The following is a 12,722-nucleotide window of genomic DNA, read 5'->3' as shown; positions in this document are numbered from 1 at the left end:
TATTTCTGCGGTTAGCTCACATGACAAATTTCTAATCTTTATTTCATGCTCAATCTAAAATTAAGAAAGTCATTTTTTTTACTCACCAGGTCATTAGCTTGATCTATTGTAAAAACACTGTTGTTTACTCTATTACCAACTTCAATATGTGCATCAGCTAATGATGAAATAAGCTGTTTACACTCATTCTGCATTCGCGTGAATGGAACGGCAATTTCATCATAATACAAATGTTCTGAAAGGATATCAAGTAAACGTGGCTGCACAGCTAGGGTAACAGCTTTACACTCCTAAAATGTAACAGACAAAAAACATTCAGGGCAAATATATAAACATAACTCTAGAGATATATATATCTTCACTTGCAAACTACAACATTCTAAATTCCTATTCATTCTGAATCTATGTTGTTACCTCCCAGAACAACATCGTTAGTTGCACAGAGAAAAGGTATCACACCCAAACTACTCTAAAATTTTAATATGAATGACTTCAGAACATGCACATGGAACTATTACAATTCCATTACATTTTGCACCTAATTACTCCTACTTTACTCTGAATTTACATGAAGCTTATATGAATATAGCACAGATTTAAAAATCTATAACTGTAAAAAGAAATCAGTCAGAAAAGAACACTTAGCATGCACTAAAAATGTTATTTGAAAACTCATTATTAGATTTCTTAACAGCTGAACCCATAGCTTCACATGCCATACTGTAGAAATGGATATATAATTTAAAAGCTACTTACCTGCCCCCAAATTTAACTAACCCTTCCCACTCTCTCTGGTTGTTGCCTGCCCCAACCAGAGGGGGAATGGCCTCAGTGGTGAGCCAAGAGGGGTTCTGTGGGATCTGGGTGATCAGCCTGGGCTTCACAGAGTAAGTCCAGAGAAGCTCTGTGAGGGTCCAGAAACCGAACTGTCAACACTTGCTGCTGAGTCTGAGAGGCACAAAAACACAGCATCACTGCCTCTCCAGCACACCGAGTCCTGCCTAAAAACAGATGAGCCTTGCTTCTTTCCAGAGGCAAAGCTGGGGTCTCAGTTGCAACAGAGCATGGCTCAATTACTTTTAGACATAGCTTATAGCTTTGACAAACTGCTAAGAGGCAGTAACAAGAAACTCTCACAGCAAGTGCAGACAGTTAAATTTCCAGAATTCCAGTTAATGGAATAAACAAAGCCAGCAGGAAGTTTCTTTGATTTACAGAAGTCAGTCTTACACAAAATCACACATCTTATTAGAAGTTAAAGGTGTAAAGGGGCTGCAGGAAATGGCTTATTTGAAAACATGAAGATTTTCATTTAAATGTGGAGGTTTTATTCTTCCTGTGACCCAAAATTCTGCCCTTGCTACTATTCAAAACAAATGGATCTCTATTATTCAAAGCCTCTTATATTTTATAGTTTTCAGGAACATACGAGATATAAAGGAATGAATGACCAACAATTTCCAGACTGCTTCCACACTAAACATGTGTTTTTAGGAGGGACATTTCTTAACAGACTGTAGTATCAAGAGCAAACATTCATTACATATGGTCATAGTTAGTAGTCTCAGGTACCAAACTAGGGGTCGTAAGAAAAAAGTCTAAGGTTAAAAGCAAGTGGAAGAAAAAAAAAAAAAAAAAAAAGCAAGTGGAAGAGAGACTATGTTTCACATTATAATTTAGAATACTTTTCTATAACTGTTGCATTTTTATACAGAGAAAATTTTTTTCTGTTTGTAAAATACAATGAAAATAATCCTAACAGCTAAAGGAAACTGGTTTACTTGTCTTCATTACTTTTGGGGCAAAATCTTACCTTTTGTAAAGCAGCCCATTCACAGATTACCAAAGCAACACTAATTCTCTGTAAGGCAGATTTGGAGTTCAAATGGAAGAGCAGTAACTGGCCAAGGGATTCAGCTGGTTTAATTTCTTGGGTTACCACATTTACACCTGGATCACAAATACAGCAACAAAGTGCTCCTAACAATCTATGAGGGAGAAAAAAGAAGTTACTACAGAAATTACTTAAAGTTTCCCTTACTGAAGCAATATAACTTTTCCCAAAAAAGACCTAACTCCTATATTATCTTCATAAGAAGATAGAAATCTCATTTCAAACTTTAAGAAAATGAAAACTGTTTTCTTACACTTTTTCTTACTCTGTAACCAGTGTCCTGGAGGAAGTACTGACAAACACATTAGAAGAGTATTTTGGTTAAAGGCTTCTGAATTTTTGCATACTCACTTGGCTGCCATCATTCTGGCCCGCATAACCACAAAATCCCTAGTGGAGGGGTCTTCCATGATGGTGTCTGCACCTGCAATGTATTCCTGAAGGACTTCTTTTGTTTGGCTTTGGCCTTGGCGAACCTTACCACCTGTTTTTTCCTAGAGAGAAAGAGGGGGAAAAAATAAAAATTAATAATCAAATTTAATAGGCAATTCTCCTCTGTACACAAAAATACTCTCATTTATTCTCCCAATAAAATATAGTTCTTTTCACAAAATTTTAACACATTAAAATTATTATGCATTTGTAAAGGTCCTCATAAAATAATTTCTATGTACATTAATTAAATCACAATTAAAATAAAATAAAGATATAAATTTCTTTCATGGTTACCGTATTAATTAGAGCTGAACATATAAATACATTATGTCCTCTACAGTTACCTTGGCTCTGGCTTTTACTTCTAGCAACATATTTAAATCAATAGGTAAATGAGAAGGCTGCATCATTAAGCAAAGCCAAGCTCCCATCCATGGACAGGCAGCTGCTACCACATACTGAACTGAAGCTTTGCTCAACAGTTCCATCCAAACCTACAGAGTGAAAGAGAAACATGAAAAGTGAAATTTTCCTAGTGAGGGTTAATAAGACCTAATCCTTATTTTTAGGGACACTGAATTGCCAAAAAAAAAAAAAAAAGGGAATAGTACATAGATGAATTTTAAAAGTCAATATAAAGGCTCATTTTAAAATATTGCTTGATAGGTCTGTATACTAAAAAACACAAAAGGAAGTTTTAAAGAGAGGAACATAGAATTTCCTTCAATATTTTGTGAAAATCTTAAATTTAAAATATAAGTTACCCATAACAATAAAAGTTGTCAAAATTCCAGTCATTAAAATCCTCTGCATATATCATAAAGCTTGATACTAATGCAGCCCTATATTCAACACACATGCTTTGGGGGCACCTGGGTGGCTCTGTCGGTTAAGCATCTGGTTTTGGCTCAGGTCATGATCTTGCGGTCCTAGGATCCAGCCCCAGGCTAGGCTCCTTGCTCAGCGGGGAGTCGTCTTCTCCCTCTCCCTCTGCCCCTCCCCCAACTCATGCTCTCTCTCTCAAATAAATAAATATTAAAAAAAAAAAACACACACGCACACACACACTTCAAGATATAACAGTTCCTAATATATAACCTCTGCTAAAGTTAGAGGTGGTAAGATCCTAGTATAAATAAAGAGAACTTAAAGTTGTTGATTCGTGATCTTAATAAGGTACCTTTCTTGATGCCAAACATAAATGTAACTACAAATAAACAGAAATACCACTGTTAATCCAAGGCTATTAACGATGAGCTGCCTCAGTGACAACAGTTCAAGACTGAATTACGACAGTACCATCTCCCTCCATAAACATTATTAAATTTATCAAATTACTCTTCTTTAAAGATTCTAACACATACAACCAATCTTGCTAAGGGGAAAAAAATAAATCTAAACCACAAAAATCAGATTCTATATATTACCAATGAATCCCAAAAGATACTTGCAGAATCAATAACCATACAGATAAACAGCAAAATAAGTGATACAAAAAAACAGTTTTTTCTTCATTTTATTTTCTGTATTGAGGCTATCAGAAGAAAGTGCTTAAAACACCTGCCTAGTAGACTTAATTATTATACTCCATAAGAATCCAATTTCCTTGTCTCATAGATCTCCACACTTTTCAAATGTGTTGATTTCCAATTTTTTAAAATCTCTGACCAACAACAGTACAGCAGTTATGAAAAAATTTAAAAATCTACTAAGTTACTGGGGAAAAGAATACCGATATATTCACTGTGTACCTTGTGAATGAGGTCCAGAATTTCCTGGCTGCTTTCTAAAACACAAAACTGAAAAATGTGTCGCAGCATATCAGGCAGGATAGGTATAAGCCAAGATGAAGAGTTCTGAAAACAAAAACAGCATCAAATCTATAGTATAGAATTCTTAGGTGTTAGCTTATTTGAAGAGCTACAAGTCAAATAATGCAAGTGTTACAAAAAGGTGGTAGGTGTAGCTTTATCAAAAGGGTTCGACTGGGTGATAAATTTTTACAAGATTTTGAGGCAACCGTATCATATGTTATTCCAATGGTCTGGAGAAATTAAGTATCATAAGAACTAGTATTTTTAAAATGCAGATTCTCAGGACGCCTGGGTGGCTCAGTTGGTTGGACTGCCTTCGGCTCAGGTCATGATCCTGGAGTCCCGGGATCAAGTCCCGCATCGGGCTCCCAGCTCCACAGGGAGTCCGCTTCTCTCTCTGACCTTCTCCTCACTCATGCTCTCTCTGTCTCTCTCTAATAAATAAAATCTTTTAAAAATAAAAAAATAGAATAAAATAAAATGCAGATTCTCTAGTAGCACAGCATCAAGTCTACTTAGTAGAAAATACAAGACAAGACTGGGAAAACATCTGAAGGCCAAATTCACTTCACCTGAACAACGTGCAAGCATCTCCTTTTCAGTATCGTTACAGAAAGTAATACAGCTTTAGCTCACTATTAGTATTATCTTAAAATACTGCAAGGTATAATCTGGCCCATCCAGGGCCAATCCGTATCTTGCAAATCTGAAAGCTGACCCACTTATTTTCACTAATTTTGCACCTGTCTTCCAGGAGACAATTACTGAGGAAGGAGATCTAATGCTGTTGCTTTGTATTTGTAGGTTTATTTAAATAGATTGGCGGGGGAAAGAACAGGTTACAGTGAAGAGTGTATTACTATTTTTCAGTCCTTTAGAAATTGTCCTCCTTCAAATTCCTCTCTTTGGAACTTTTTTTAAAGTAGTTAACAGACTTTTACATGCTACTAACTAGGACTCTACTTATCAAAAATATCCCCCCTAATCTTAGGGAATATTTACAAAGTGCTGATGACAATTTAGCATTAGTCTAGCACAGTGTAAACTAAAATACAGAAAAATTCCTACCACAGTGTGTATACTTGACCAAGTTTAACTATAATCAGGAACACTATTACTCAAGTCATAAGTGAATTTAAGCTTTATAAAGCTTTTGAAAAAAGATTTTTTGGTCTGTGTTAAATAACTAACAGAGTAATTACTAGCACTTCACGTTAGTGCTAAACGTAGTCCTCAACATTTTTATAAGGAGCATCAGATGGGGGAGAGGGGCATTTGTGGGAATTACTGAAGAAAATGACTGATGGTTATGGAGTATGACACAAATGGGGTAGTTTATTCCCAGTTGTTTTATTAAGAATGATGTTCCTTGCTGTATTTGGCCTTCCCGGAACTCAGAATAGAGTTGATGAAAACGGAAACAGAGGACTATCAGAACGATCACTGTTCCAGACAATCAAGGTGAAACTTCCAGCCATCTATACTCCTTCACACTACCCTCCAGCCAATTTCCTTTCACTTCCTCTTTAGTGCCATCATGCACTCTCTTGCTTCCAGAGTTTCACATCCTATTCCTTCCTGACCCTGTTCTTAACCTGCTACTATGAGAATTCTACTCATTCTTCAGATCTTAGCTTAATCTTCACTTTTAGCAGGAAGGGTACCTTCCCTAACCTTCACTCACTTCACTAGGTAGGATCCAACAGCATCCTCTACTTCCCCTACCAGGTACTTACCTCTTTATGTTACTAGAGCTTGTCTAGTTGTCTGTTTTTCTCCTGTCTTGTTTAGTTTCCTGTTTTAAGCTCTACAGAGGGCAGAGACCTTGTTTTTCACTGATCAGTATCCAAAGAATTGTAAGCACATAGTAGGCACTAAAATATTTGTTGAATAAATCCATAATTTCTTATAGGAAATGGTCCATGTCAGAGAGTCGTTAGTAACATGTGAAATCTCTCACAACTATAGTTGGTAATAAATCCCTAATTTGCAAAATTGACAGACAGAGTAAGCTTTTACCAGTACCCTTTTGCTATACCCCATCTTTTACCTTCCCACAAAAGGGTCAGATGTGGAAAAAAGCAGCAGTCTGATCATCACTCACATGAACAGCTGATTCCTGCCTGTAGGCAAATTCATCATCATTTCTTATCTCCATATCAAATGATTTGGGGTTGCAAGGGAGGAGATTTGGAAAAAAGATACCATAAAGTGATGAACCACACTGAATTCTTTCATTAATTTGGTCTGAAATCCCATTTTGGCCCAATGCCAAAAGAAAAAAAAAAAACCACACACACAAAAATGAGCTAAGCTCTGTGTTTACATAATTTATAATGCCTGGTCTATTCATTTATCCAACCAATATTTACTAAAAGTCAGCTAAATACTTAACCTTTGCTCTTGCCTTTTAATGCCTTTGCAAAATCTGGCCAAAACCTAATTATGCTAATGTTCTCTAACGCCAATCTTAGTTAAATATGTTCTTTTGGTCTTTCTTTTCCTCTCTACATATGCTTATGAGACATTTCTTACATCCTAGATCCTCAGATTCCAACTTAATCTCATATATAAAAAATTTTTTCATGCTAAATTTTCATGCTAAAGCATACCTTTCAAACAAGTCAATGTTGTATGTAACTTAAATTTTGGAATGACTCATAAACTGGCTGTGATACAAGCAGAATGGAAAAGTTGACCCAGTCAGGAGAACAAAAGACTGATGTCCAACATATTTTTCTAGATTGAGGAGTCAAGTTCTAGCTACAACACTTATTGGTAACAATGCTAGTTACCCTGATATTCCAGTAAAGTAGTTCACTGATAGACATAGAGACTCATAGATATACTCTTTATGTACAAACACAGTCATAGGCTAAAGAGACAATACAGAAAGGAAAAATCAAGTGGTAAAGTCCTTCACTTTGATTGCCAAACTGCCAGTTTAACAAAAAATGTTACACTTTGATTTTATGCCCTAACTAGTTTGGTTTGCCTAAAAGTTCTTATTTAATGATCCCTAAGAAGCCAGACTTGCCACTACTTTCCACATGTTAACATCACAGATGCTATGGTATTAACTGTCATTTTATTTAAGGATATTTTAGAGATGTACATGCCTACATACACACTCACCATGGGATAAACTTTAAGATTAAGGACATTTTTGTTATAAAATCTTCCGGTTTCATAAAGCAAAACAAAACAAAAAAATTACTGAAGATAATCAGAATACTTTCAAGGAAATAAAGGAATCAGTCTTTAAGGGGTATTGTTGCACTGAGGTACAGCCAGGTTTAGCCTCAAAATTGCCGTTATTGAGAGGAAAGGGTTGAGAAGTTAGAAAATGAAACCAGAATAGAACTATCAGTAATTTAAAGATGGGTTCCAAAAAAAAAAAAAAAAAAAGGATGGGTTCATCTTTTTCATTTTGTACTTAGACGACTTCATATACAAAAGTGAAAAAGCAATTCAACAGATACTTAATCCATTTTTGTCTCCACGTAAAATTTAAAACTGAAAGTCAGCCAGAACTGGACCTGAGTCTGAGCCAAATAACTTACTGAGTTGTGTAGGTACACAAACTTGTGGAAGTTCAATTTTTGGTCATCAGTTCTCTCATCTGCAATACAGGAATGGCAGTAGCCACCCATGTTACATGCTTACCAGGGTTCACAGCATAAATTAAGCCCTCAATAGTAACTTGGATTATTACTATAATTAAATATCATTCATTTATATATGAGGTATAAGAATGATATTTAATTCCAAACTGTTTAGGAAAGAATTCCCAGTACCAGGAGTGTTAATTATTGTTCTTACTATGTACTATTATTTATATTTTTATAGCATTAATATTTTTTAATTAAAGATTTTATTTATTTATTTGACAGAGATTACAAGGAGGCAGAGAGGCAGGCGGGGCAGGGGGGGGGGAAGCAGGCCCCCTGCTGAGCAGAGAGCCCGATGTGGGGCTTGATCCCAGGACCCTGGGATCATGACCCGAGCCGAAGGCAGAAGCTTTAACCCACTGACACACCCAGGCGTCCCGTAGCATTAATATCTTAAAGCACTTTCATGTATATTCTCTTACTTAGTCCATATAACTCTGAGAAAGACTGGATGGAGATTATCACCAGAAGGGTTAAAATACTTGACTAAGGTCATAAATTAACAGTAGAGATGAGGTTAAAACCCAGATTCTTTACTTAGTTATGAGATCTTTTCATTACACCACTAAAGCAACAATAGTGATAGAAAGCAGCTCAGAATAAGTAAGGCAAGTTAAAGTAAGAACAGATTTTTATCACCACAGGTCTATCATCTCTCATCCAAATTCTCTGGGGCCAAGTATGTTTTGAAATTCAGAGTTTTTTTAACTTTAGAATAATGAAGTTGTATGTGCTGCATGCTATAAAATATCCTCAACAGGGTCTGAGGTAGCACCCAAATAAAGTATGTTAATATTTCTGAAGCAAAATTTGTGAATGGGCACATTTAGTAGGATAAAGACTTATGAACAGTCTCTCTTCAGAATGAACACGTTTTTCCACCAAATAAGTAGTTTTGTAAGTTTATCCACCTTACAAAAAATCTTTGGATTTCAAAACTGCAAATAAGAGACTGAACTTGTGGGCGCCTGGGTGGGTCAGTGGGTTAAGCTGCTGCCTTCGGCTCAGGTCATAATCTCGGGGTCCTGGGATCGAGTCCCGCATCGGGCTCTCTGCTCAGCAGAGAGCCTGCTTCCCTCTCTCTCTCTGCCTGCCTCTCTGTCTACTTGTGATCTCTCTCTGTCAAATAAATAAATAAAGTCTTTAAAAAAAAAAAAAAGAAAGAAAGAAAATAATCCCATTTACAACTGCACCAAAATAAAATACCTAGAAATACAATTAACCAAGGAAATGAAAGACCTGTACTCTGAAAAATAAAACACTGATGTATCCTGCTTTTGTATTTTTCTTCGTTATTCTGGTATGTGCATGATCCTTTATTTTTTGAGTTTTCATGTTTGTTGTGTTTCTGATACCCTTTTGTGTTAGTTATCTATGCTTTTAACTTCTTTATCTCTCCTTAAAAATTTTTAATGGTATCACTAATGAAATTTCCCATTTCTGTCTAGCTTATATCTTCAGATTGTCTCTCTACTGAAAGTCACACTGCTGAGGTAATCCAAAATGATAAGCCAATTCTGGAAGACATTTTCTTTCTTTTTTTTTTTTTAAGATTTTATTTATTTATTTGACAGACAGAGATCACAAGTAGCCCGATGCGGGGCTCGATCCCAGGACCCTGGGACCTGAGCCGAAAGCAGAGGCTTTAACCCACTGAGCCACCCAGGCGCCCCTGGAAGACACTTTTTTATAAAATTAAACATACTGCTTGTGCTCTTTGGTGTTTACCTAAGTGCACTGAAAACTTGTGCCCATACAAAAATCTCCACGTGAATGTTTAAAACTTTATTCATGGGCGCCTGGGTGGCTTAGTGGGTTAAGTGTCTGACTTTAGCTCAGGTCATGATCCCAGGGTCCTGGGATCCAGCCCCGCATCAGGCTCCTCACTTAGAGGAAAGTCTGCTTCTTTCTCACCCTCTCCCTCTACCCCTTCTTCTGCTCGTGTGCATGTACACTTTCTCATATAAATAAAATCTTAAAACTTTATTCATAATTCCCCAAAACAGGAACTAAGATAACCTTCAACAGGCAAGTAAATGAACTGTGGTACATCCATACAATAAAATATTATTTGGTGATAAAAATAAATGAGTCATCAGACCACAAAAAGACATACAGAAACCTTAATTTCACATGGCTAAATGAAACAAGCCAATCTCAAAAGGCTACATATTACATGATTCCAACTATTTGAAAAGCTGGAAAAGTCTAAACTATGGAGACCAAAAAAAGAAGTGATTGTTAAGAATTTGGGAGGAAGAAAAGAGGGATCCATAGATGGAGCAAAGGAATTTTTTTAGGGCAATGAAACTATTTTGTATGATACTGTAATGGGGGATACATACCACTAGGCATTTGTCAAAACCCATAGAATCTACAATACAAAGAGTGAACTCTGATGTAAACTATGGACTTTAGTTAGTGATAATGGATCAAGATTGGGGTGCCTAGGTGGCTCAGCTCATTAAGTATCTGACTCTTGATTTAAGCTCAGGTCATGATCTCAGAGTTGTGAGATCAAGCTCCACATCAGGCTCCATGCTGGGCATAGGGCCTGCTTAAGATTTTCTCTCTCTCTGCACTCCCCCTGCCAAAAAAAATTTTTTAAATGAATCAATATTGGTTCATCAAGTATAACAAATGTACTACACTACAATACACACTGTGTGTGTATGTGTGTATACAGGCATATAGGGGCATATTAGGAACTCTGTACTTTAAAAAAAAAAAAAAAAAAAAAAAAAGAACCGTGTACTTTTCGCTCAATTTTTCAGTAAACTTAAAACTGCTCTTAAAAGTAAAGTCTACTAGGGGCACGTGGGTGGCTCAGTGGGTTAGAGCCTCTGCCTTCGGCTCGGGTCATGATCCCAGCCTGCTAGGATCAAGCCCCACATCTCTGCTCGGCGGGGAAGCCTGCTTCCCCCCTCTCTCTGCCTCCCTCTCTGCCTACTTGTGATTTCTGTCTGTCAAATAAATAAATAAAATCTTTTAAAAAAAAAAAAAAGTAAAGTCTATTAGAAAAATAATAAAGAACAACATGAAGTGAAGAAATCTGGTAACTTCAAGAGGGCTAATAACCAAAGTAAATTTAAGAATACTTCCATCGAGACATGTAGACAAAACCACAAAACTGAAATGAAGTGAAAATTCAGAAAAACCCATGACAGTTTTGTCATGCCTGAACAACTGAGGATTATAAAACAAACCTGACAGTTCTTCCTCAGAAGATTGTGATTAGATAAAATAAAAAAAATAAGGCAAAACAAAATTTAAACATAATAAGTCACAGAAGTGCAACACAATACCATGCTGCAGATTAAAGCAAGTCCACATGGAATATCTCCCCACCTTTTTTAATATTCCTAATTCACAGAGAAATGCATGATTAGTGAACACAGGAGAGACATATACCCATACTATAATCTATTGTCTAAAAATAAATAAATAATCAACCACTGCTTTTTAAAGATGACTGGCTCAAACTGTAGTACCCACAAATAACAGCATGTCAGAATGGATTCCTTATGGTATTTCCCCAAATTCTAGTATTTTGTTTGACCTACTGTTATTTTTAAAATAGAAATCTGACATTTTATAAGCAGGGGAAATGCTTATAAAAAGGGAAAATGACTCCTGAAGTACACTACCCTTGGAAATACCATGCTCTTAAGTAATTCTTGGGTGCCTGGATGGCTCAGTGGTTAAGCATTTGCCTTTGGCTCAGGTCATGATCCCAGGGTCCTGGGATTGAGTCCTACACCAGGTTCCCTGCGAAGCAGGGAATCTGCTCCTCACTCTCCCTCTGATCCTAACCCCTGCTTCTGTGTGCACACTCTCTTTCTCTCAAATAAATAATAATTTTTTTTAAAAGATTTTATTTATTTGAGAGTGAGAGAGAATGATAGAACCAGTGGGAGGAGGGGCAGAGGAAAAAGCAGGCTCCTGCCCAATGCAGGACATGATCCCAGGATCAACCTGAGCCAAAGGCAGACACTTAACCGAGCTACCCAGGCGCCCAAGATTAAGTAATTCTTAAGAGGAGGCAAGTGCCTAGCAATTTCATCATCAGTCTTTAGGGGTCATCCTATGGAACTCCAAATACAGCCTTATTTTATATAATTTCAAGATCACTATAGTTATTAGTTCTTACCTGGTCCTGTGTTGATAATAACGTAAATAGAGTCTCCAAAGCTGCTCTTCGAACTGATGATATAGTGTGATGCAAAAAAGGCCAGACACGTGGAACTAAAACTGTAAGTGACTGCTGAATACTAATAAAGAAAACATAAATTAATCTTACTCATTCTCAGCTGAAACTCTGTTGGTACATTATCTAAACATGTCCTTGTGAACCTAGTATCTTTCTTGAAAAATTCTAAAAACATACAAGTTTTATAAGAACATTCATTTACAATCCTCATTCAGAACTGTTACTATAGCACCAGAGTAGCCAGAGCAAACATAGTCATAAAAAAAAATATTAACATTAAGTTCTATGGCACTAATGCCATGAATTACCTTTTTAAAATAAGAACTTTCTAATGTAACTGCCCTTATTTTCAATCTGTCCTTACTCAGGAAAATGGGACATGTATCTCAACTGGCAATCAGGCTACACAAAATCAAGATTGTTAATTGCTTCTTCTTTCCCATGGTGAACCCAGTGGGTAATCATTAGATGCACAGAACTTACATTCCCCTCTTTGGGGTCACCTCTGTCACATATCAAATGAGCAAGAGGTGGTATGGTAGTAGTTTTGAAATTTTTCATCTTGATTTAGCATTACTAAGAAACCTCAAAAAAAAAAAAAAGAAACCTCAACTATCTTCCTTCACAGATTAGAATTTAAGTGGAAAAACATGCAAAGCCACATCAATGCTAACAACTTGGACCACAGAATTCCTGCC

The 12,722-nt window shown here is 36.5% G+C and overlaps 1 protein-coding gene across 1 annotated transcript in view; it reads right to left on the bottom strand.

Moving 5' to 3' along the window:
* LOC111144755 (B-TFIID TATA-box binding protein associated factor 1) overlaps window positions 1–12,722 on the bottom strand; it is a 111,048-nt gene that overhangs the window by 42,289 nt on the left and 56,037 nt on the right. The window contains exons 14-19 of the mRNA XM_022499193.1: window positions 11,965–12,085; window positions 4,081–4,185; window positions 2,674–2,823; window positions 2,246–2,388; window positions 1,814–1,988; window positions 87–290 (exon numbers count right to left, since the gene is read on the bottom strand). Coding sequence (XP_022354901.1) covers window positions 87–290; window positions 1,814–1,988; window positions 2,246–2,388; window positions 2,674–2,823; window positions 4,081–4,185; window positions 11,965–12,085 — 898 coding nt within the window. The remainder of the gene's footprint in view (window positions 1–86; window positions 291–1,813; window positions 1,989–2,245; window positions 2,389–2,673; window positions 2,824–4,080; window positions 4,186–11,964; window positions 12,086–12,722) is intronic.

The sequence above is a fragment of the Enhydra lutris genome, unplaced genomic scaffold (assembly GCF_002288905.1).
Source record: "Enhydra lutris kenyoni isolate GAN:26980312 unplaced genomic scaffold, ASM228890v2 scaffoldscaffold12, whole genome shotgun sequence".
Taxonomy (NCBI): Eukaryota; Metazoa; Chordata; class Mammalia; order Carnivora; family Mustelidae; genus Enhydra; species Enhydra lutris.
Note: the sequence above shows the minus strand (reverse complement) of the source record. Positions and strands in the feature narration are given on the sequence as shown.